This window comes from Oratosquilla oratoria, chromosome 6, assembly GCF_046742065.1.
Source record: "Oratosquilla oratoria isolate Oo_2021 chromosome 6, ASM4674206v1, whole genome shotgun sequence".
Taxonomy (NCBI): Eukaryota; Metazoa; Arthropoda; class Malacostraca; order Stomatopoda; family Squillidae; genus Oratosquilla; species Oratosquilla oratoria.
In genome coordinates, this window is record NC_134782.1 from 583,306 (window position 1) to 610,243 (window position 26,938).

The 26,938-nt window shown below is 40.7% G+C and overlaps 1 protein-coding gene across 2 annotated transcripts in view; it reads left to right on the forward strand.

Annotated features, from left to right (window-relative positions):
- The window catches only part of LOC143026231 (UBX domain-containing protein 7), a 354,072-nt gene that overhangs the window by 322,046 nt on the left and 5,088 nt on the right, over positions 1-26,938 (forward strand). For both annotated transcript variants that reach the window (XM_076186258.1, XM_076186256.1), the window contains exons 3-4: positions 3,124-3,265; positions 16,602-16,735. In XM_076186258.1, coding sequence (XP_076042373.1) covers positions 3,124-3,265; positions 16,602-16,735 — 276 coding nt within the window. The remainder of the gene's footprint in view (positions 1-3,123; positions 3,266-16,601; positions 16,736-26,938) is intronic.

Sequence of the window (26,938 nt, forward strand, 5' to 3'; positions counted from 1 at the left end):
TAGGCTGGATAGAGTGAGAAATGAGGAGGTGAGGAGGAGAATGGGTGGAAAGGAGTTGGGAGGTAGGGTTAATGAAAGAGTATTGGGATGGTTTAGACACATGGAAAGAATGAGTGAAGAAACTAGTAAAAGAGGTATGGAAGGCAGAGGTGGAAGGAGTGAACATGATTGAGCGACCTACAGGGTCTAACAGATAAATCCGTACAACTTCTTATCACATGTTTTAAGATTAATATCTCGGGTTATAATAAACAGAGAGTTATGAAATTTTCAGTATATTTAGAAAAGGCAATAAGAACAATGATTTCATTCAATGTAACCACCTTCAGCTGTTATGACGCTTTCAACGTGTTTACGAAACTTGGATACAGCGTTGATGATCTCAGACTTTGATAATGAACCCACAGCCTTCTTGATGTCTGTCTTCAGGGTTGTTATACTTCTGTGTGGCTTGTCACATGCCTTGGCCTCAATTCGCGCCCAAAAATAATAATCTAAAGGGTTTAGGTCTGGCGAATTTGAGGGCCACAACTCTTTGTTCCAGAACTGCACATTTGACCCTTCGAGAAGGTTGGTGGTCCTCTTTGCTGTGTGGGCTGGAGCCGAGTCTTGTTGGAAGACAAACTGGTTGCCACTAGCCTTATCTTTCATCCAGGGTATTATTTTCTCTTCTAGAACTTTGCAATAGACAATGGCATTGACTTTCTCCTTGTTGTTGAAGAAGTGAGTGAAGACGTCCCCCTCAGTTGACACCACAGAGAGCACCATGACACTTGCTGGTTTCTTCGTCATTGTCTTGTGTTGAACCTCTGAGGATGAGGAGGCTATCCAGCGATCATTCCGCTTATTGAAAGTCGCATCAACCGTGAAAATCTTCTCGTCGGAAAAAAACTTGATGACTGAGCCATTCGACTTCATCCAGTTCAATAGCTTTTGGCACCTGGTCAAGCGGATTTCTTTCATTTTTCGTGTCAAAAGATGTCTTTTTCCTTGTGAGAATGAGGTTAATCCCAATTTCTTTAATGCTCTGTGAATTGTCATTGTGCTGACACCTCTCTTCTTTGCCAATGTCGATAATGGTAAGGCTGGATTTGCATTGACACTTCTCTTGAGACCAGCTAAAAAGCGAGGTGTTAGAATTCTGCCCCTTCTGGGCTTGTGAGCAGCTCGTTGGTCTTCGCCGGTCTCATCAAAACGTTTACAAACATCGTAAACAGTTTGTCTGGAGTATTTTAGCATCCTTCTTATGGCGCTAGGAGTGTGACCCGCGCGACGAAGTTCGCATATGGCTGAACGTTTGGCTTGTTCCATTGCTTAATGTTTATTGCACCGGTGCTAGTATACAACTGGCTAAATTATTAGACAAATGGAAGTATCTGGTAACAATCAGAATTGCCATATGTTACTTTTTAAATGCTTAAAACCTCTTCAAAGTTTGTACGGATTTATCTGTTAGACCCTGTAGGATGAGATGGATGGATGGGGTAAAAGGGGCATTGGAAAAAGTGGAATGTCTGTTGAGGAAGGATGGGAGAGGACAGAAGGTAAGGGTGGATGGAGAATATGTATGGATGATGCTGTGATGCATGATGGGGAGTGGGTGGGGGATGGGGGGGGTGAGGGAGTATGTATGAGAAATAAATTGATCCAGCCCAAAGGGATTTCTTCCTGTCTTCTCCATTTCTGCATGAGGGAACAGAGAGGGGGGTTCACTGATTTAATGAATCGGCCTTGTTGTGGATGTGCTGTGGTTTGCGACACTGCATCTGACCCATGGCAGGATGCAGGGATGACCCATCATCCAGGAGGTGCCAAGATAAGAGGGAGGGAAGAGGGTGGAGGGGAGTGGAGTATGTTGGGGATGGAATGGGTGGAAGTTGTTTTTATGCCTTTATTTTTTGGCTACCTCCCATGTAAGGGGGAAAAAGCATTTGGTATATGTATGCATTATTATTTTTTTTTATTTATTAATTTATTTCTTTATTTCTTTTATTTTTATTTATTTATTTATTTGCTTGATATTATTATGTGGAACAAAAAGTCTACATATACTGTTCAATCTCCTCTAGCAATTTCTCAAATCATGATTCAAAACTTAGCACCAGTGCACTCATGCAGATGGCCCGACAGTTATAACCCAGCATAGAAACTACAAAATAGTAGCTAAGAACATCGAAGCTTACTAACACAAACTAGAACAATGGCTCAGAAATTATAGAGTGAAAGTCTCACCCCAAATATCATCAGTAACTATGTTCACTCCTAGCAACCATGAATCAAAGGAATATTCTACATTGAAATTAAAAAGCCCAACCCTTCCATTGGAAAGGAACTCTAAATTTCTAGGTCTCACTTTTGATACTCAGATGACCCTCAGCTCACACATTAAAGATCTGATGTAGAAAATCAACAATAGAGTAAACCTACTAAAATTCATCACAATCATGGGCTTTGTACAACAAAAGGAAATTAATTACTATTTGAAACAATTCATAAGAACCACTGTTGACTATGCTTCCACAGAATGATTCCTAATAATCAACAAAACATTGACACTTTACTACCTGTCATCTCTATACCAATAGGCTTCTTCCCCCCCCTTGAAATGGAGGTAGCCAGTTAAGGCATGCACCCAACCACACCAGCCTACTCCTATCTTATCAACTATTTCTCTTTCATCCCTGTCCCCTGCCCACTGCCTGGGCCAGAAGCAATGCAGCAAGATGTAACAGTGAGAACCACTTCATTATCAGTAACTTTTGTATCACTTAACAATGTCTTCATTTACTACACTATTTTTAGATATGCAGTACTACTTTTGTATTATTTGCCCTAGATTGAGACTCCGTATTGCACTTCAATCCCCAATACTTCAATTAGCTGTTTCCTCAATTCCTTAGAACTGGATCATACATGTGCCCTCTCCAAACACCAACACTGTGTGTGTGTATATATTTACCCAATTGTACCTTATTGTGATTGTGTGTGTGTGTATGCATATCTTTAGTGAGTGAGTACAGAGTCTCATACGCTTTGCTTTAATATTAAAGTCAAATGCTGTACTTGATTGGACTATCGTATTACTAACAATAATTGATGTATTCTGTTCAAACTTGTACACAGGAAGAAGAGGTACGAGCTCCAATACCACAGAAACAGGAAGTGCTGGTTGAGGGTCCAGATGAAATTGCATATAGTTTTCGTGGTAAAAGAAGAAGTGCTAGATCAGTCTTTGACAGGTTTAGAGATTTTGAAGCAGAAGCAAGTGAGTATCATGAATAATGTAGTTACTTTGAATTTTTCCATTTTCATTGTTGTTAAAACATTTTATTCAATACATTTTCACTAACAATTGTATATTCTACATCAGGTAAGACAATAACTTTCTATAATGCAGAAAATTGGGTTTTTAAAAGGGGTCAAATGTGATTGTAGTACTTATAGAGGGATAATTTTATTGGGTGTTGTTAGGAAGGGTTATGGGAGGGTTTTGATTGAAAGGATTAGGAGAGGAACAGAGGGAGTAATTGGTGAAGAGCAGGGTGGGCTTAGGAAAGGTAGGGGTTGCATGGATCAATTTTTGTGGTAAGGACCTGTGAGAAAGCTTTAGGAAAAGGTAAGGATTTTTTTTTTTGGGGGGGAGGTGGCTTTATGGATTTGGAAAAGGTTTATGACAGGATAGACAGGAAGGCACTGGGAGGTATTGAAGATACATGGGGTTAAGGAAAAGCTGTTAAAGTCAGCCAAGAGTTTTTATGAGAGTAGTAGAGCCTTAGAATGGAGAGAGTAAGTGGTTTTAGGTAAAGGTGGGACTTTGCTAGGGATGTGTCATGTTGCTATGGCTGTTCAATGTGTACATGGATGGGATGTTGTGGAAGGTAAATGCAAGGGTAATAGGTAGGGGACTGGAGATGGTTAAAGAAAAAGGAGAAAAGTGAGAGATGAAACAGTTGTTGTTTGTGGATGACACTGGGCATATGGTAGGGTCAGAGGAGGAATTAAGGCAGTTATTGACAGAGTTTGGGAAGGTGTGTGATAGGAGAAATTTGAAGGTAAATTTAGGTAAAATAAGGTGATGAGGTGTAGAAGAGGATGGCAGGAAGTTAGTCTTAAAGGAGAGAGGCTGGAGGAAGTGGATAGTTTTAAGTATTTGGGGTTGCATGCGGCAGGTAAGGGAGGAGTGGAGGTGTAGGTCATTGGTAGGTTGAGAGAAGCAAGTAAATGCCTTGTGGAATGAAAAAGTGTCATGAGAAATAGGCGTCTGGGAATAGATGTGAAGAGGAAAGTATATGAAGAGGTGATTGTGCTGATGATACTTTATGGGGAGGAAACTTGAAATTTAAGAGTGGTGGAGAGAAGTTTAAACATGTTTGAGATGAAATGCCTTAGACTTATGGTAGGGGTTACAAGATTGATTAGAGTGAGAAACTAGGAATTGAGAAGGAGAGGGGATGGAAAAAGGAGATGGTAGATATGGCTGATGAAAGAGAATTGGGATGGTTTAGACACATGGAAAGAATGAGTGGAGAAAGATTTAGAAAAGAGGTGTGGAAGGTAGAGGTGGCTGGAGTGAATTTGAGGGGATGACTGAAGATGAAATGGATGGATGAGGGGAAAGGGGCTTTGAGCAAGAGGGGAATGTCTGTTGAGTAAGGAAGGGAGAAGGCAAGAGGTAAGGGTCAGTGGAGAATGGATGTGTATAGATGATACTGTGATGCAAGGAAGGGAGGGGGTATGGAATGGTTATGTGTGAATGATGTTTTGACACAACCCAAAGGGATTTATCCCCCATTTTCTCTGTTTTACGCATGAGGGGATGGCAAGGGAGGGTTGCTAATTAAGTGAAGCAGCCTCACTGGATGTACTGTGTCTAGCTGCACTGCCTTTGACCGAGGGCAATGGGTGGGAGGAAAGAATGGTTGGTGGAAGTGGGCACATGCTCCTTGACTTGGCTGCCTCTTTTATAAGGAGGAAAAAGCCCTTAGTATATAGATAGATTTTAGTATTAATGTTTGCACTAAGACACAAGTGTAGTGCCAGTAATATATATATATATATATATATATATATATATATATATATATATATATGCTAATAAGAACTCAGGTACATGTGTTCACTTATGCAAAGTAGGCCACTTGGAAAAAGAAACTAACGAGGCAGAGTGCTTTCGTATATTACATCATCAGTGCAAAAAGTACTTTTTGCACTGAAGATGTAATATATGAAAGTGCTCTGCTTCGTTTAGTTTCTTTCTTTTTCCAAGTGGTCTACTTTGCATATATATATATATATATATATATATATGTACATATACCAAGGCTTTTTCCCCCTTACTAGGGAGGTAGCCAAAAAGGAAAAGGCATAAAATCATTCCCACCCATTCCATCCCCGAAAACACTCCACACCCCTCCACCCTCCCTCCCATCTTAGCACCTCCAAGATGACGGGTCATCCCTGCACCCTGTCCACTGCCCTGGGTCAGAAGCAGTGTCACAAGACACAGCACATCCACAGCAAGGCCGCTTCATTAAATCGGCGACCCCCCCTCTCCGTCCCCCCATATAAAGGAGAGGACGGGGAGAAATCCCTTCGGGCTGCGTCAAAAATTTTGCTCACACACACTACCTCACCCCCCATCCCCCCGTCCATTCCACCTCATGCATCACAACATCTTCCATATACAACCATTCTCCATTCACCCCTGTCTTCTGTCCTCTCCCGTCCTTCCTCAACAGACATTCCCCTCTTCCCCAAAGCCCCCTTCACCCCATCCATCCATCTCATCCTAGGACGTCCCCTTCATGTTCACTCCCTCCACATCTGCCTTCCATACCTCCTTTACTAGTCTTTCTTCATTCATTCTTTCCATGTGTCCAAACCATCCTAATACTCTTTCATCAACCATATCTCCCAACTCCCTTTCCACCCCTATTCTCCTCCTCACCTCCTCATTTCTCACTCTATCTAGCCTAGTAACCCCCATCATACTTCTCAGACACCTCATCTCAAACACAGTCAAACTCCTTCTCTCTTCCTCTTTTATGTTCCATGTTTCCGCTCCATACAGTGCTGTTGGCACAATCACTCCTTCACATAGTCTCCTCTTAGCATCCATTCCCAAATGTCTATTCCTCATTACACTTTTTAATCCACCAAGGCATTTACTCACTTCTCTCAATCTACATTCTACCTCCACCTTCACTCCACCTTTTCCTGCCACATTTGCACCCAAGTATCTAAAACTATCCACTTCCTCCAGTTGCTCTCCCTTAATGCTCACTTCCAGATTACTGCCACTTTCACCCCTTGTACATCTCATCACCTTACTTTTACCCACATTTAGCTTTAGCTTTCTTCTATCACACACTCTCTCCGTCACCAACTTCCTCAATCCCTCCTCCGATCCTGCCACAAGCGCAGTGTCGTCCGCAAACAACAGCTGGCTCATCTCCCACTTTTATCCATTTTCTTTAACCATCTCCAATCCCTGACCCACTACCCTTGCATTTACCTCTCGCACTACCCCATCCATGTATAAGTTGAACAGCCAGGGTGACATAATGCATCCTTGACGAAGTCCCACCTTTACCTCAAACCACTCACTCTCTCCATTTCTAATCCTGACACAAGCTTTACTACTCTCATAAAAACTCTTGACAGCTCCCAGAAGCTTTCCTCCTATCCCGTATATCCCGTATATCCGCATAACCAAGGGCTTTTTCACCATTATAAGGGAGGTAGCCAAAGTCAAAGGCATAAATCCACTCCCACCCCTCCCTCTTTTCTTGGCTCCTCCTAGGTGACATATCATCCCTGCATCTCACCCACTGCACTGGGTCAGAGGCAATGCAACAAGATAGGCCAAGAATGGCAAAATGAAGTTTAATATAAAAAAATGCAATGTACTGAAAATTGGCAATAGTGGCAAAAGGCCATCCTTAAACTATTCCTTTGGAAGCAAACACATTACAAAAGCAAAAGAGGAGAAAGACTTGGGAGTGTTGATAAAAGACACCTTGTCACTTGACAGACATATCAGCAGGATTGTGAGAGAGACATAGGGACTGTTGTAGAAGATTAAAGTGGCATTCCATTATGGGGATGAAGAGATGATGAAAAGAATCATCGAAACACTTATATGTCCAATACTGGAATGTGCGTCAGTATTATGGTCCCCACACAGAGTGAAGGATATAAAGGAAGGTATCAGTATAGGCTGAAATAAAAAACTAGTGGAGCCCCACAAGGGACAGTTCTGAGACCTATAATGCTCTTGAGATATACATAAATGATTTGATGGAAAGTGGAACAAGCTACACTAATGTTTTAGCAAATGATGCAAAGATTGTGACAAGAAAAGTCACGCAGTTGTTGTCTTAATGTGTTTGCTGGAAATGTGTAGCCACACAATAGTTGGCAGGGTCCTCAGGCATACATACATACATATACCAAGGCTTTTTCCCCCTTACAAGGGAGGTAGCCAAAAAGGAAAATGCACAAAATCATTCCCACCCATTCCATCCCTGAATACACTCCACATCCCTCCACCCTCCCTCTTTTCTTAGCACCTCCTGGATGACGGGTCATCCCTGCACCTTGTCCACTGCCCTGGGTCAGAAGCAGTGTGGCAAGACACAGCACATCCACAGCAAGGCCGCTTCATTAAATCGGCGACCCCTCCTCTCCATCCCCCCATTGCATAAAAGGAGAAGACGGGGAGAAATCCCTTCGGGCTGCATCAGATTTTGCTCACACATACTACCTCACCCCCCATCCCCCCACCCATTCCACCTCATGCATCACAACATCATCCATATACAACCATTCTCCATTTACCCCTGTCTTCTGTCCTCTCCCGTCCTTCCTCAAAAGACATTCCCCTCTTCCCCAAAGCCCCCTTCACCCCATCCATCCACCTCATCCTAGGACGTCCCCTCAGGTTTACTCCCTCCACATCTGCCTTCCATACCTCTTTTACTAGTCTTTCTTCATTCATTCTTTCCATGTGTCCAAACCATCCTAATACTCTTTCATCAACCCTATCTCCCAACTCCCTTTCCACCCTGTTTTCCTCTTCACCTCCTCATTTCTTACTCTATCTAGCCTAGTAACCCCCATCATACTTCTCAGACACCTCATCTCAAACACAGTCAAACTCCTTCTCTCTTCCTCTCTTATGTTCCATGTTTCTGTCCCATACAGTGCTGTTGCCACAATCACTCCTTCATACAGTCTCCTCTTAGCATCCATTCCCAAATGTCTATTCCTCATTACACTCTTTAATCCACCAAGGCATTTACTCACTTCTCTCAATCTACATTCTACCTCCACCTTCACTCCACCTTTTCCTGCCACATTTGCACCCAAGTATCTAAAACTAACCACTTCCTCCAGTCGCCCTCCCTTAATGCTCACTTCCAGATTACTGCCACTTTCAACCCTTGTACATCTCATCACCTTACTTTTACCCACATTTAGCTTTAGCTTTCTTCTATCACATACTCTCCCAAACTCTGTCACCAACTTCCTCAATCCCTCCTCCGATCCTGCCACAAGCGCAGTGTCGTCTGCAAACAACAGCTGGCTCATCTCCCACTTTTCTCCATTTTCTTTAATAATCTCCAATCCCTGACCCACTACCCTTGCATTTACCTCTCGCACTACTCCATCCATGTATAAGTTGAACAGCCAGGGTGACATAATGCAACCTTGACGAAGTCCCACCTTTACCTTGAACCACTCACTCTCTCCATTTCTAATTCTGACACAAGCTCTACTACTCTCATAAAATCTCTTGACAGCTCCCAGAAGCTTTCCTCCTATCCCGTATATCTGCATAACCTCCCACAGTACCTTTCTGTCTACCCTATCCTAAGCCTTTTCCAGATCCATAAAGGCCCAAAAAACATCCTTCCCCTTTCCTATAGCTTTCACATATCTGTCTTACCACAAAGATCTGATCTACACAACATCTACCCATCCTAAATCCACACTGTTCCTCACCAATTACTCCCTCTGTTCCTCTCCTAATCCTCTCAATCAAGATCCTCCCATAAGCCTTCCCAACTACACTTAACAAGCTAATCCCTCTGAAACTACTACATTCACACTTGTCCCCTTTTCCCTTGTAAAGAGGAACTGTACAGGCACTCCTCCAGTCCTCTGGCACTCTACCCTCTCTCCAGCAAACATTAAATAACCTCACCAGCCAGTCCACCATCACTGTACCTCCTTTTTTTAGACATTCTGCATGGCATCCATCCAGACCAGGTGCCTTACCTGCTTTCATCATCTTATCAACTGCCTTCACTTCATCCTTCCTTATTTCTCCTCCATTTTCCTCACTCATCACGGTCATTTTCTTAGCATTTCCCACTGCAGCTATCTTTCCCTCCCTATCCTCCTACACATTTAGCAACTCCCTAAAATATTCTGCCCATCTTCCCCTTACTGCCATCTCTTCCATTATCATCTCTCCATCTGCACCTTTTACCTTTTCTTCTCTACTTGATTTGCCTCCTCTTCCTCTCTTAATTTCTTTCCAAAACATCTTTTTATTACTTTCAAAATTTTCTGTCATACTCTTACCCCATTTCACATCTGCTCTCCTCTTTGCCTCCTTTACCTTTTGCTTTACTTCTCTTTTCTTTTCTCATATGACTCATCATATTTTGTAACCAATCTATGAAAATTCGCTTCTTCTCTTCTACAACCTTCTTTGTTTCCTCATCCCACCATTCACTACCCTTCCTTCTATTTCCTCCTGTCCTTCTTGTTCCACACACCATCCTTGCACACTTTGTGACTCCCTCCTTGAACCATCCCCATTCCTCCTCCACACCTATCTCTACTCTATCCTTCACTCCCTCCCACTCCTCCTTCAGCTTCTTTTTGTACTCCTTTTCCTTTTCCCTACCCTTTGTCCCTTTCCTCTTTCTCCATCTACCTCCACTCTCAACTTACCTTCCACCAAAAAATGATCTGATATTCCCCCACCCTCTCCCCTTAGTACATGTACATCCTTAACTCTTCCTATCATAATCCTATTTACCACTACATAATCCATTAACGCTCTATCTACCACCCTTCCATCTACCACCCTCTCCCATGTGTACCTATGCTTGACTTTCTTCCGAAACACAGTATTTGCTATCATCAACTCTCTTTCTAGACACATTTCCACCATCAACTCTCCACTACGATTCTTTCCTGGGACTCCACATTTCTCAACCACTCCATCAATTGGACCATTTCCTACCCTAGCATTAAGGTCACCCAGTACTATTACATTAACATTTCTCCCTAAATCCTCTATGCACTCATTTAGATCTATCCAAAAGGCCTCCCTTTCTTCTACACTCTTCTCACTGCCAGGCCCATATGCACTTACAAAGACCCACATCTCCTTTCCCAGTTTCACCTTCATCCACATTATCCTTGAGGAAACCTCCTTCCACTCCACTACACGTTTACCTATCTCTTCACTTACTAGAATAGCCACCCCTTCCCTCCCTCACCCTCTCTTCACTCCTTATAACCTCCCAACTACACTCCCAAACTTACACTCACCTTTCCCTTTCAACTTAGTTTCACTCAAAGCCAATACATCCATCTTTCTTCTCACAAACATACTACCTATCTCTTCCCTTTTACTCTCATCTGTATCACATCCACGCACAATAAAAGACCCAAACCTTAGGGTGCTGGTCGGAAAACTCCCAGACCCTCTTATGCCTTTGCTTTTTCTTTTAGGAATGTCCCCTGTGGGGCTACAAGGAGAAGGATGCCTAGTCCTAATCCCCGTCCCTTTCTTCTCGCCTCTTACGATCCAAGTGGGAAGACTTGGTGGCAATGTTCTTTTCCCCCACCACAGGGAATTCCCCCACCACAGAAAAAAGAATACTCAGAGAAATGGTACAGGACAGCAACAAGGGGTTGGGGGACAGCATAACGGAGGGACAGTCATAGTATAAAAGTGTCATCATTTCTCTCTATGAACAGAGTTTTCCTTTATCATAGACAAAATGATGTGTGGTTCTGGTCCGTAGGGGCGCCCCATATAGACCCTAAAGTATCAACTGCATGCTACTTTGCCACAATAACAAGCAGCCAATACCCCAGATGGGGTACTTCCATATGTTTGTGTAGTTAGGAATGTCTTGTAGCCGGAAGGAAGGAAGAAAAAAAGAAAGGGAAAAAAAAACAGAAATGGAGGGCCACTTCAGAAAGAAAAAATAAATATTGCATTTCATCATAGATAATTCATTAGCATTTCAGTCCTTGAGGACAGTGTTGTGCACAAAAAGGGGGTGGGGGGTGGCAGACCAATTTAAAACCAAGGGAAAATCATGTCATAACCAGGTGGGAAAGTAGTTGGAAGAGAATTACAGGGACTGAATGAAAGGAAGGGAAGATAGTCTGCTGGTTGACTTACAAAAGATAACAACACAGGAAAAAGGATGAAATATCTAAAAAATTAAGTGTAGCTTGGTCTTCGAAGGCATGCAGTTACTAAGTTCAAAACAGTGACAAAAAATGCTATAGAAAGAAGAAAAATGTTGTGGACAGGGAGATGCTAAAGACTGTCAGTATTGATAACACAGAAGACTATAGACATTACCTTGCTCAGAGGCACTGAGTGAGGTGAGTCTCATATTAAGGCAAATGTACCTTCCTGTATGAGCTAAGTCACTAAGTTGGAGTTGGATGTTAAAAAGGCAGTACAGAATGTCTAGTTTCATTTGAGGTTGGGGTTGTTTTCTTGTATCCTGTGGGTTGTGCTTGTATTTTGCAAGGTGATAAGTGATTGGGTTTAAGTTTAAGAGCTCTGGCATAAAACTCAAGCATTCTCATATGCTGCTTAATGGAGACAATTTTATTTTGTTAGTAGATCTTCTATTGGAGGTTGTTTTAGTTACTGCATCCAGATAACTTTATGATGTTCAAAGTCTACAGTCATTGTAGAAATTGGGAGTAGTGTAAAAAACATAGAGTTGAGTTCAGTGAGTGGAGAGTAAAATGTAAAGGTAATATTTATGTGGGGCCAGGCTGTGGAAGAAGAGGAAAATGTGATGCACAGTGCATAGTGTGGGGATAATTGAAAATCATCTTCCTGTATATCTCTTCACTTCACATCAACCTGAAGACAGTGATGATATGCCCAACAATTTAAAGCTGAAGGTATGTGCATTCCGCAAATGTGATAATTTCTTTCATACAAGTACAGGAATACCTCACTGTATGACCAAGTTGTGTTCCCAGCTGACTGGTCGCAATGTGAAAATTCGTATATTGAGGTGGGTTTTACATGTAAATAGGGTGGAGGGTTGTGTTCATGGACCCTGTCAACCCCCTCCTCAATTTTTGCCTGGGTCTTTCATATACACGCAACATTTGTTTTACCGACTTTATAGCATATATTTTTATGTATATATAAGTATTCTGAATGTAGAAGGTGCCATAAATTAATAATGAATGGTTTTAGACTAACAGGAACTTTTATTAACAATTAAACTGTGCACTTGGAAAAAACAAAATTTTAGTCATTCTCCAACATCACCTCCACATCATCCACCTTTTCTTCATCCATGTCTTCTAAGATAACTTGTGGCTCCTAGAGCTTGGACTCCACAGCCTCCACCACAGCGTCCACAGGCTCGACAGGCTCCTCCACCACAACCCTTCGTGGCAGCTTGCTTGGCTGTAGCACGAAGGAGGTGGGTTGAGCGGAGCGGAGCAAGAGCAGCACATCTTGTTGCTGTGCAAAGTGGAGCGCAAGTGGGCAGACAAAGCAGTGCGTATGTAATACGTACTGTGGTCTTGTGCCAGCAGTGGCGCTGCGGAGGGTTGGTGCTGGCTTTTAATTTTTTATTTTTTTATTTTATTTTTTTTTCCGTACCTCTGAGGCATTTCCTACATTTTCACATGTCACAAGAGCGAATTGTCATGCATCGGGGTGTTGCAAAATGAGGTATCCCAGTATTTGGATGTTATGACACCATGAATGTTACTTAATTTTTGTTGTGTAGCCATGCCCTACACTCCAACCCAAATAACAACTGTGTTCTAAGAGGTTGAATTATCCAATCAATCCATTGCCCCACATCTGTCTTGCAGGTGGGCCCATGATTCCTAGGTAATTTGCACAGGCACTGGATTGTCCCATAAGTCACTCAAGGAAAAAATATTGTGTTGTCTGGTTATGGGTAGGGTGGTGTAGTGTAAGATGAAGTGGTTGATGTCTTGTGTGATGGTTGAATATAGGACAGCTTGTTACTTTGGACCTATTATGTGTTGGTATTGTTTTAGTATTGGATGAGGACCTGAATGTATCATGCTAGTGTGGTTCTTTGGTAACAATTATTATTATTAATAATCTGCCTTATTTTGTATAGTTTGTAAAGTATCTTTTTTTACTGATTGTTGGAAACCAGACTGTGTAAGCATAGTAAAGTGTGGTTCTTATGAATTGTTTGAAGACTTGTGATTAGTTTCCTTCTGTTTCCCAAAGCTGATGGTTGTAATTGATGATAGTATGTTTATTTTCTTGTTGGTTTTTACTGACAGGTCTTTGATGTGCAGGCTGAAGATCATATGAGTATTTTAAGGTTCTCTTTTAATGAGAGGGTTTGGCTACTTAATTTCACTTTTTTCATGATTGGCTGGAGTAACATCATAGCCAATGATTTGTGGGGTGAGGTTTCCATGTTGTTTCTGATCCATTGTTCTAGTTTGTCTTAGCTTGAGTGCCCTTAGCTGTTATTTTGTATTTGCTGTGTTGGGTTATTATTGTTAGGTTACCTGTTTAGGACTCTCATAATGAATAGTTTGGTTATGGAATGGATTATGTTTTTATACAGAGACCTGGGACCAGTGATGGGTACTTGTAGTGGTCCTACAAGATGGACAGCAGAGAAAATAATTTTCCTGCTACCCATTTTCAAAACCCACCAACAACCTCTCACATCTGTCTAGTGGTGCAGCATGGAAGGGCTGATACTCAGAGGAAAATACAGTAGTGGTAAAAGATTATTGAGAAGAATTTTTGATAATCCTGACAACTGAATTGTCATTAGAAAGGCGATACCTCAGCAATGTGAACATTTGTGAACGAAGATGCACCTATATTTGAGACAGGAAAAAACTATTGTTAATTCTTCATTTATATAAGATATTTGTTGATTTTAAGTAGAATACATAGTGGATGAGGTTTTGCTCTTCATGAAAAGAAACAGGCTTTGTAGGAGATGAGTCCAGGGTAAGGGAGCAGCCATAGTAATGTATGAATAAAAGGAAAAGTACAGTGTCTAAATCTTCATTTAATGTCAGATGTTTTAAGTACAGTAGTTTTAGTGACCATTTTGGGGTATCTTTGTATAAAAAAAAGAATGAAGGTCATCAATTTGCTATAGAATATGTCCAGAATGATACCCAGCACTGCAATGTTTGGCAATAGTAGGCCACTGGAAATGTTCACAAGCTGGGGTTGCATTAAACACAATGTATATTAAAAAAAAAAAGGAGGGGTTCACATTTTACAACAAGTTGGCTGATAAGTAGATACAGTAATTCTATTACAAGCTTTTTGAGGTTTTACCCATATCAAATACTTTTTTTTCATTAGAGTTAATTTTTCACATTTGGCTCCACATATATATATAATATATATATATATATATAACATATGTCTGCATGTATTTACCTAGTTGTATTTTACGGGACGGGAGCTATGCTTGTTGTGACCCGTTTTCGCATCTCTCCACATCCAATTTATTCTTGAACTCGTGTATAGTTCTGGCATTCACCATTTCACAGTTTAGTTTGTTCCAGACATCGATGACTCTGTGCGGGAAACTTTTTTTTTAATTTATTTATTCATTTTTTTCAGGTCTCTTCTGTAACTGTCCTTCTTTAGCTTTTTATTGTGCCCTCTTGTTTCTCTCTTGTCCCATTTCAATAGGTCACCTCTATCGAGAACTTCCATCCCTTGTATATATATATATATATATATGTATGTCTATATACCAAGGGTTTTTCCCCCTTATAAGGGAGGTAGCCTAGTCAAGAGGCATGTACCCACTCCCACCCATTCCACTCCCATCCACCACCCTTTACTCCATCTCATCTTAGCTCCTCTTGGATGATGGGTTGTCCCTGTGTCCCACCCACTGCCCTGGGTGAGAAGCAATGCAGCAAGACACAGTACATCCAGAGCAAGACTGCTCCACTTAATTGGATCCCCCCACCCTCCATCCCCTCATGCAGAAAATAGAGAAGATGGGGAGAAATACCTTTGGACTGCATTAAAATATCATTCACACATAATCACTCCCTATCCCCCCATCCCTAGCCCTCTCCCTTCCTTGGATCACAGTATCATCTATACACAGCCATTCCCCTATTGCTCAATGTTCTAGTCAATGGTCATATATTGTCAGAAAACATTAAGTTTGCTTAACAAGTCCAGGGTATCATCATTGAGAATCTTGGCAAGTCAATGAGGGCCATTGACAATCAGCTCATAGTTCCAGTTAACTATGAGATGTATGGTGCACAAAGACATCAGGTACAAATCCATAGTTATGAAAAGAGCAATTAATATCTGATGAGACCCAGAAGAACAATGTGATCCAAGGGGAAATGCTTGCTGAACAAACTCAAAACACCCCGAGGAGCCCAACATGCTTTGGTTCTTTTTAGATGAGAAGAGCTTTGTCCAAGATCAAAAGATGAAGAGGAGGAATGACAGATGGCTTTGTACCAGTCCCACATGATTATGGCTTTGTGCTAGGCCCACATGATTTTCGGACTCGTGAACTGTGAAGGCCGTGGCAGCCTATATTGACACAGTGTAGATGGTTCAAGCCCTGTATCAAGAGAGTTGCTCAGGGGAGGCCTTATGTGTTCCAGGAAAACTGCTCACTCTCACACAGCCTGCACAACCAAGGAGTGGATGGCTGAAAATTTTCATAATCATGTTACCCCTGACAGTTGGCCTAACTCTGCTGATTGATATCCCCTGTATTATTAAGTTTGGGGCATCATTGAGAGGGAAACCAACAAGCATGCCTATAATACCAGTGACTCATTGGTATTTAACATTAGTGATGTTATGGCCACCTTGAATAAAGATCACATGAAAAATGCAAATAATTTCAGAAGCCTTTTGAGGCTGCTGGCAGTTTTATAGAATAGTCTTTTGCTATGTGTATGTGAGAACATGTGTACCAAGTTCTGTAATTATATTTGTTGTATGTGCTTTCCTTCAATTGAAATTTTGTTCCCAAATAAATGACACCCTATAGAAGTGGTCATAGTTTTTATGGAAAAATTCTGTTTGAGAGAATATAACATGTGGGACAAACTGATCTATTCATGTTAGGTGTATCATAGGAAGTCATTATTCATGCATACAAGGTTATGTAAAAAAAATATATATTTTGATGAATACAAATTTCTTGTGCAACTTGAAATCAATCAAGTAAAAAAAGATGGAGGCAGTTGCATGACGTGGCCCAGGCATTCCCATACATGTTTAAATATTTTTTGTATTTCTTAAAAAAAGATTTTAGTAAGATTTTGTCCATATGACCATGCAGAACGCCAGGAAGAAGAGTTGATGAGTGGAGGAGCTTCAACTAGTACTCACAGTGCAACAGACAAAAAACGAAGAACACTGGAAGACCTCTTCAGACCTCCAATTGATCTCATCTTCAAAGGAACATTTCAGGGAGTAAGTGTTTGGATTTGAATGAATATGAGTCATTGCATGCACATGCATGCCCTGTGGTCCTTGTTGACCATTGAATTTTCAGTATTATCTGATCATTCCTCCATGAGGACTGGGGAAGTTTTCTATAAAGCTATTCAATAACAGAATGGTACTTTTAGGGATGTATGATTATGTATATTAGCATTATATGCAAAATAGGATGAGAGAATCATATGAGAGGCACAAAGACAAGACAAGAGAATTAAGGCATAAGATAAAGGTGGCAATGGGGTAAGAGTATGACAGAACATTATGAAAGTAATAACAAACTTTTTTGTAATGAAATTAAGAGAAGAAGGGAAGATGAATCAAGTAGAGTAGAAAAGGTAAAAGATGCAGATAGAGAGATGGTAGTAAGAGGAAGATGGGCAGAGTATTTTAGGGAGTTGCTAAATGTGAAGGAGGATAGGGAGGGAAAGGTCATTGCAGTGGGAAGTGCCAAGAAAATGACAGTGATGAATGAGGAAAATGGAAAAGAAATAAGGAAAGATTATGTGAAAGGAGTTATTGAAATAATAAGAACAGGTAAGGCACCAGGGTTAGATGGGTGTCATGCAAAGTTGATAAAAAAGGGAGGTACAGTGATGGTGGACTGGCTGGTGAGGTGTAATATTTGTCTAAGAGAGGGTAGTGTGCCAGAGGACTGGAAGAGTGCTTGTATAGTTCTGCATTATAAGGGGAAAGGGGACAAGTGTGAGTGTAGTAGTTTCAAAAGGATCAGTTTCTTGAGTGGAGTTGGGAAGGTTTATGGGAGGGTTTTGATTGAGAAGATTAGAAGATGAACAGAGGGAGTAATTGGTGAGGGGCAGTGTGGGTTTAGGACAGGTAGGGGTTGTGTGGATCAGATTTCTTTGGTAAGGCAGATATGTGAGAAAGCTTTAGGAAAAGGTTAGGATTTTTTTTTTTTGGGGCCTTTATGGATTTGGAAAAGGATTATGGCAGGGTAGAGAGGAAGGCATTATGGGAGGTAATGCAGATATATGGGATAGGAGGAAAGCTGTTAAGACCAGTCAAAAATTTTAACAAGAGTAGTAGAGCCTGTGTTAGAATTGAAAATGGAGAGAGTAAATGGTTTGAGGTAAAGGTGGGACTTCACTAGGGATGTGTCATGTCACCTTGGCTGTTCAATTTATATATGAATAGGGTGGTGCAAGAGGTAAATGCAAGGGTAATGTGCCAAAGATTGGAGATGGTTAAAGAAAATGGAGAAAAATGAGAGATCAGCCAGTTGTTTGCTGACAACACTGCATGTAGCAGGATCTGAGGAGGGATTAAGGAAGGTAGTAACAGAGTTTGGGAAGGTGTACAAAAGAAGGAAGTTGAAGATAAATGTAGGTAAAAGTAAGATGATGAGATGTACAAGGGGATATACTTGGGTGCAAATGTTGTGGGAAAGGGAGGAGTGGAGGTGGAGGTAGAATGTAGATTGAGAGAAGCAAGTTGATGCCTTGAGGGATTAACCTCTTCAATACGAGTCAAATTCTTGCATGCAGCATCAGATGCCTAATGTATGATGCATCACACTACTTGCATTATAAAATATAAAGCCACTGCTGTATTACTCATTCTCTTTTGCTCTGAGTAATGACAAACACACAAAACTTGATCAAACCAGTTCACAGGATTCGGGGGTCACTCAGCTACAACTACAAAATTAATATAATCAAGACGCTGACACTGGCATCCTTGTAAACCCACTCTTGCTTTCTGATGCTTATGTAGGCATCATCATATCGAAGAGTTTAAAAAGCGTAATGAGAAATAGACATTTGGGAATGGATGCTAAGAGGAGATTGTATGAAGGAGTGATTGTGGTAACAGCACTGTATGGGGGCAGAAACATGGAACATAAGAGAGGAAGAGTTTAGATGTGTTTGAGATGAAATGCCTGAGAAGTATGGTAGGGGTTACTAGGCTGGATAGAGTGAGAAACGAGGAAGTGAGGAGGAGAGCAGGGGTGAAAAAGGAGTTGGGAGATAGGGTTAATGAAAGAATATTAGGATGGTTTGGACACATCGAAAGAATGAGTGAAGAAAGATTAGTAAAACTTGTGGAGGGCAGAGGTGGATGAAGTGAACATGAGGGGGTGATAAACAGGCGCGGATCTAGGAACAAAGTTTGGGGGGGGCCCGACGGCAGAATTTTCGGTTGTTTAACGAGCATTAGCATTACCGTTTATCGTACAATAAAATCCTCACACGGGGCACCAATGTAGTGAGTTCCAGCGATAAACCTTTCATATATTTAACCAAACAGCAAAACAACCATTCAATGCGGCAGATACCAACAGAAAGAGAGAGAGTCGAACGCAGCGGTCACTTATATAGGCGGAAATTAGCGGAAAAACAGTCAGCGGAAATCAAGATGTTATCGAACCTTCCAGAACTTTCCAGAACTTTCATAAATGATACAATGATAATAAAAATGGATTATAACATGGATTAAACATGGATTATAAAAATGAAATAGTGAACTGAAATGAAATCGGGCCAAAGGGCCAAAGCCAAAAGGGGGGGGCCCGGGCCCCCTGGGCCCCCCCCTTATATCCGCGCCTGGTGATAAAGGATGAGATGGATAAATGGAGTAAAAGGGGAAGTGGGAAAGAGGGGAATGTCTGTTGAGGAAGAGAGAAGACATAAGATAGGGGTGAGTGGAGAATGGTTCTGTATGGATGATGCTGTGATGCATGGAAGGGAGTGGATGGGGGATGGGGATGTGAGGGAGTATGTGTGAATGATATTTTGATGCAGCCCAAAGCGATTTCTCCTTGTCTTATCTTTTCTGCATGAGAGGACAAAGGGGTGGTTGCCGATTAAATGAAGTGGCCTTGCTGTGGATGTGCTGTGTCTTACTGCATTATCTCTGACCCAGGGCAGTGGGCGAGATGCAGGTGGGAGTGGATTTATGCTTTTGACTTTGGCTACCTCCCTTGAAAGGGGGAAAAATCCCTTGGTATATGTATGTAGCATTATGTATTTAAAGAGTTTATTGTCAGTCATTCTATCTTTTATCAGTGATTCCGTAAAGACAGATTCACACCCATTATAATGTGTGCATTTACCTAGTTGTATTATACGGGAAGGGAGCTATGCTCGTGGTGACCCGTCTTTGTATCTCTCAGCATCAAGTTTTTTCTTAAAATCTTGAATAGTGTTTACACACACTGTTTCTTTGTCTAATTTGTTCCAAGTATCTATCACTCTGTATGGGAAGCTCTTTTTTTTTTTTTTTTTTTTTTTTTTTTTTTTTTTTTTTTTTTTTTTTTTTTTTTTTCAGATCTCTTCTGTACTTATGTTTTTCCATTGCCCCATTTCAATAAGTCATTCTTATCTAAGATTTCCGTTCCCCTCATAATTCTATAGATTGTAAGTCTCCTCTTTGTTCCAGAATTGGTAATTCTAATATGGACAGTCTTTGTTCATATATCATTTTGGAAAGAGTTGGTGCCAGTTTTGTTGTTGCTCTTTGTATTCTTTCTAACTTCTTTATATTCTTTTTGGTACTGGGTGCCCATAGTGTTGCTGCGTACTCAAGTTTTGGTCTTATTAGTGTAGTTAATTTTTTTTCATCATTTCCTCGTCCAAATAGGCAAATGCCACTTTTATTGACCTCAATAGATTATAGGTTTTTCAGACTACAGTCGAACCTCAAAAGCCCGGATTAATTGGGGGGAAAGGCAGTCCGGTCATGCCAAAAGTCCGGTCATTGAAAATGTTGCCCTAACATCCGTAGATTTTCGTAGCAGTATACGTATAGGTAATGTATGATATGGCATAGAAACACATGAGAATAATACTCTTAACACTGAAATGATAACAATACTGTAATAATAATACTATAATACTAATAATTCTGTAATAATAACTGTAATACAAGCATGTAAATGTACTGCACATACAGTGTACTGTACTGTATTTTTTATTATGTACACTAAATATCGGAAGGTATGCACGCGGGACAGTGGTGGTGGCCAGGGTTGCCGCGTTTTCTACACTGCCGTGTAGAATGGGAGTGTTGCCATACCGGGGCATACATTTTTCGCGGGAGTGTGCAGACTTTCATAGCAAGATATACTTGTCAAACTTTGACAAAATGTTGATTCTATTTTTTTTTTTTTTTTTTTTTTTTTCATTCTTGAATGTATATAAGGCCCCCATGCCCTAACATATTCAGTAAGATATAAAAATAATTTTTTTTATATTATCGCTAAAATAAAGCTGAAACTTTAGCGTAGAATTTTTTTCTACACAGTAAAAACGTATCTTGTGGGGTATGATATTTTATTAGTAACACAATTACCAATTAAAGTCATATTTTGATGTACCATTTATTATTTGATAACTAGTTCTATGATTTTTAAACAAAAGTTTGAGTTTTTGAATGTTTTTAACAGCCAGCTGATATATAGAAAAATTCCTCGATGTCCTTGTGCAGTTGCCACATGCCGCTATTTTATTACGTTTTAGTACAAAATTCTACGAAACGGCAGCCCTAGTACTAAAAGAAAGCTGAAACTTTAGCGTAGAATTTTTTCTACGCCGTAAAAACGTATCTTTTGGGGTATAATATTTTATGAGTAACACAATTACCAATAAAAGTGAGTAACACAATTACCAATAAAAGTCATAATTTGACGTACCATTTATTATTTGATAACTAGTTCTATGATTTGTAAACAAAAGTTTGAGTTTTTGAATGTTTTTAACAGCCCGCTATGTAGAAAAAATTTCCTCATGTCCTTGTGCAGTTGCCACATGCCGCTATTTTACTACGTTTTGGTACAAAATTCTACAAAATGGCAGCCCTGGTGGCGGCTTGACTGGGCCGGGTTTGAGTACATGTGTACGGCCATCGCTGCCACCTACCGGACAAATAGGGAACTTTGCTTGAAAAGTCCACCCTTTGTTCATTTCGACCGGTCATATGAGGGTCTGGGCATTCGAGGTTCGACTGTATTTTATTAATATGCTTATCCAGTGTCATATCTTTGCTGATCATCACTCCAAGGTCTTTTTCTGAGTTTACTTTTATTTTTACCTCTTCTTCACCAATTTTATAACCTCTCGATATTCTGTTTTTACTTTTTCCAAGGATATCTCCCCGTCTTCTCCTTTTATGCAATGGGGGGACGGAGAGGGGGGATCGCTGATTTAATGAAGCGGCCTTGCTGTGGATGTGCTGTGTCTTGCGACACTGCTTCTGACCCAGGGCAGTGGACAAGGAGCAGGGATGACCAGTCATCCAGGAGGTGCTAAGATAAGAGGGGGGGTGGAGGGGTTTGGAGTGTATTCAGGGATGGGATGGGTGGAAATGATTTTATGCCTTTTCCTTTTTGGCTACCTCCCTTGTAAGGGGGAAAAAGCCTTGGTATATGTATGTATGTACTTTTTCTAAATTCCATTATACTAAGTTTCTTGATATTGAATTTCACTTCCCACTTTTGAGTCTATTTCCAGATTTTGTCTAAGTCTTGTTGTAACGAGTTGCAATCCTCCTCTGTTTTTACTCTCTTTAGTATTTTTGCGTTGTCTGAAAAGAAATTCATATAAAGCTCGACTCCTTCGTCCATGTCATTTATGTATATAGCAAACATGATCGAGGCCAGTACTGATCCCTGTGGGACACCACTTATCATTTCTTCCCAATTTGAGAATTTGTCTCTAATTACTACTCTCGTTTTCCTCCCAGTCAGGAAGTCTTTCATCCATTCCAATAATTTTCCTCTGATGCCACCTATTGATTCTATCTTCCTTATTAGTTTATTGTGTGGGACCTTATCAAATGCCTTTTGTAGGTCCAGAAAGGCAGTCTGCCAAACCATCTCTCTCTTGTATTATGTCTATTAATCTTGAGTAGAAGCAGATCAAGTTTGTTGTACATGATCTTCCTTGTCTGAATCCAAATTGATTTGGATTCAGTATAGTTTTTCTTCCAAATGTTTAACCCATCTATTTTTGACAACCTTTTTGCAAATTGTTGCTACTGTGCTTGTCAGGGAGACCAGTCTGTAATTTGATGGGTCTTCCTTGTTTACTCCCTTACATGTACCCCTAATTGTATTATACAGGAAAGGACCAACACTCATGTGGTCCTGGGTCTTACTCTCCAATATATTATACCTAGCTTGAAATTCATGCATGTTTCCAACTAAGTCTCCTCATTTTCCAATTATGTTACTTAGATTTGAATTTATGTGTTGTTCTAGCTTGGGCTATATCAACTTGCAATTGCTAGTGTTTATGCTTCTGTATTGAAAACTATATCCTCACATCCTTTAGACATATAGTCTTTCTAAATTTGTTTATATGATAAAGCCTTTACATCACTAATCAAGAGATCTCTTTTGTCAGTGTAGTCTATACCTTTTAGTAATCTGAATACTTGTATGGTTTATCTGCTTTCCTGGGAACCAGTTTGGTGGTTGCCCTTTGCATTATCTCAATCTTGCTTTTATCCTTATATCCTTCATTCTGTGTCTAGATCTTTTTGCAATAGCCTACAATCCATGTTTTTCACCCTTATGATCTTTGCATTATCTGCAAATGTGTTGTCATAATAGTTTGTATCATGTCATTTACATAAATAAAAAACATTATGGGTGTAAACACTGAACTTTGTGGAAATTTGCTGGTCACTTCTCTCCTTCTTATCCTTAAATAAAGTCATTGTGTATCACTACCTTAAACAATCTTTCATCCATTTGAGTAGTTACCTCTTAGTCCTCCAGATTCCACATAAGATGACTGTGAAGTACTTCATCAAAAGCCGTTTCTAGGTTGAGGTACTCACACTGCTCAGCCTCCCCCTCTTGCCTTTTAGTTCTCTAATATGCTCCAATACATGTGTCAACTGTGTGTTACTTGCCTTCCTAAGGTATAGGTACACACAGTCCAACCTCTCTCTTTCCTGTAGCACATCAATCACTTTCAAGTAAAAGTTTAAAATGTTAAATACACTTGAGCTTCCAAATTTAAAGCCTAATTGACAGTCTGTCAAAACTCTTCAAGATTTTTTACCCATCAGTCTTACACAATCCTTTCACATAATTTCACTGTTGTACTGGTCAGTGAAACTGGCCTGTAGTTTAATGGTGCCTCCTCATAACTCATAACTGGATGGATGCCATGCAGAATGTTTAAAAAAGGGAGGTACAGTGATGGTGGACTGGATGGTGAGGTTATTTAATGTTTGCTGGAGAGAGGGTAGAGTGCCGGAGGGAACAAGTGTGAATGTAGTAGTTTCAGAGGGATTAGCTTGTTAAGTGTAGTTGGGAAGGCTTATGGGAGGATCTTGATTGAGAGGATTAGGAGAGGAACAGAAGGAGTAATTGGTGAGGAACAGTGTGGATTTAGGACAGGTAGAGGTTGTGTAGATCAGATCTTTGTAGTAAGACAGATATGTGAGAAAGCTATAGGAAAGGGGAAGGATGTTTTTTTGGCTTTTATGGATCTGGAAGAGGCTTATGATAGGGTAGACAGAAAGGCACTGTGGGAGGTTATGCAGATATACGGGATAGGAGGAAAGCTTCTGGGAGCTGTCAAGAGTTTTTATGAGAGTAGTAGAGCTTGTGTCAGAATTAGAAATGGAGAGAGTGAGTGGTTCGAGGAAAGGGTGGGACTTCGTCAAGGTTGCGTTATGTCGCCCTGGCTGTTCAACTTATACATGGATGGGGTGGTGCAAGAGGTAAATGCTAGGGTAGTGGGTCAGGGATTGGAGATGGTTAAAGAAAATGGAGAAAAGTAGGAGGTGAAACAGCTTTTGTTTGCAGACGACACTGCGCTTGTGGCAGGATCGGAGGAGGGATTGAAGAAGTTGGTGGCAGAGTTTGGGAGAGTATGTGATAGAAGAAAGCTAAAGTTAAATGTGGGTAAAAAGTAAGGTGATGAAATGTACAAGGGGTGAAAGTGGCAGTAGACTGGAAGTGAGCATTAAGGGAGAGCGACTGGAGGAAGTGGATAGTTTTAGATACTTAGGTGCAAATGTGGCAGGAAAAGGTGGAGTGAAGGTGGAGGTAGAATGTAGATTGAGAGAAGTGAGTAAATGCCTTGGTGGATTAAAGAGTGTAATGAGGAATAGACATTTGGGAATGGATGCTAAGAGGAGACTGTATGAAGGAGTGATTGTGCCAACAGCACTGTATGGGGCAGAAACATGGAACATAAGAAGAAGAGAGAAGGAGTTTGAATGTGTTTGAGATGAGGTGTCTGAGAAGTATGATGGGGGTTACTAGGCTAGATAGAGTGAGAAATGAGGAGGTGAGGAGGAGAATAGGGGTGGAAAGGGAGTTGGGAGATAGGGTTGATGAAAGAATATTAGGATGGTTTGGACACATGGAAAGAATGAGTGAAGAAAGACTAGTTAAAGAGGTATGGAAGGCAGATGTGGAGGGAGTGAACATGACGGGACGTCCTAGGATGAGGTAGATGGGTGGGGTGAAGGGGGCTTTGGGGAAGAGGGGAATGTCTGTTGAGGAAGGACGGGAGAGGACAGAAGACGGGTAAATGGAGAATGGTTGTATATGGATGATGTGATTGCATGAAGTGGAATGGGCAGGGGGATGGGGGGTGAGGTAGTATGTGTGAGCAAAATTTGATGCAGCCCGAAGGGATTTCTCCCCGTCTTCTCCTTTTATGCAATGGGGGGACGGAGAGGGGGGGTCGCCGATTTAATGAAGCGGCCTTGCTGTGTCTTGCGACACTGCTTCTGACCCAGGGCAGTGGACAAGGTGCAGGGATGACCCGTCATCCAGGAGGTGCTAAGATAAGAGGGAGGGTGGAGGGGTGTGGAGTGTATTCAGGGATGGAATGGGTGGAAATGATTTTATGCCTTTTCCTTTTTGGCTACCTCCCTTGTAAGGGGGAAAAGGCCTTGGTATATGTATGTATGTATGTGGATTCTTGTATAATCATTTCTAGTAAGTAATTAAACAAATAATAGGCAGCAAAAAGTGTTACAACTAGGAGAAATATACTCAATACATGAATAATATGGAGTACTGTACTGAAAAAAAAGAAAAGAAAAAAAAAAAGGTAATCGTGGGAAATAAACATGCACCTACATATACACTCTGAGCAACACAATGAAATACCTTCATCAAAATAATAATGCAATATCATAAGGATTTCTTTAATACAAGTTTGATTTCAAACCAGTGACATCTGAAAAAATAAATGAATAAGATCAGTAAATAATTTAAGCTTCGCCACCAAAGACAAAAAATTATCAAGAAACTGAAAAAACTCAAACACCCAGAATGCCCAAACAAGAAAGATACAACTTTGAGAAGGCAAACTTTATAGAACTGAGCAAATTCTCTGATAAATCAGATTGAAGGGCTCAATCTGTTATCCCAGATTTGTCTTGCAGGAAAACCACAGCTCCTAGGTAACCAGCAACAGCCACCAGATTCAGTAAGTCACTCAAGGAAAAGAAACATTGTGTTAGTATGGCTAGGTTAAGGCAATGTAGGATGAAGTCTTCATTGTCCTCAACGTGATGGGGTACTTTGTTTCTATGGCCAGGCCTGTTCTGTGTTGGTTGTCTTAGGGATGATGTCTTAAATACAGTCATGCAAATGTAGTTCTTGCTTCTCTTGGGAGTGATTTTTGTGTAGAGCTAGTGTCAATGTTGAGAGTTTGAAGGATTAGTGTGTTTGGTGGTTGGTCTTGAAGTGTATGATTGAGTGAGAAAGTGTTCTTGTATGGTTGTGATGTTTTTTTTTTTTTTTTTTTTTTTTTTTTTTTTTTTTTTTTTTCTTCCTTGGTTGTGATTGCATAATGAGATGGATAGATAGATACATAGAACTGTTTACCTCTTAACTTCATGTCTTCTATGGAAAGAGAAGTTGAAACAAAAGAAATGCCAGTGAATTGTCAGTGACATAATACAAATAAATCAGAACATATAGCCACATAAATAAGAAATGAAACCCTGTTGGCTGCCCCTCCAGTCTCAACTACATGGGGATTAAAGGTTAACCTATCCCCCACCACACTGTTTAGGTCACAAACAGTGCAGTAAGGCAGTGCCATACAGAAGAAGGTTAAAGATAATGCATGTTGAATTTCAAACAGTGATATTGAGGGAGTTAGTGACATAGTTTGGGAAGGTGCGTGAAAGAAGGAATTTGAAGATATATGTGGGCAAAAGTAAGGTGATGAGATG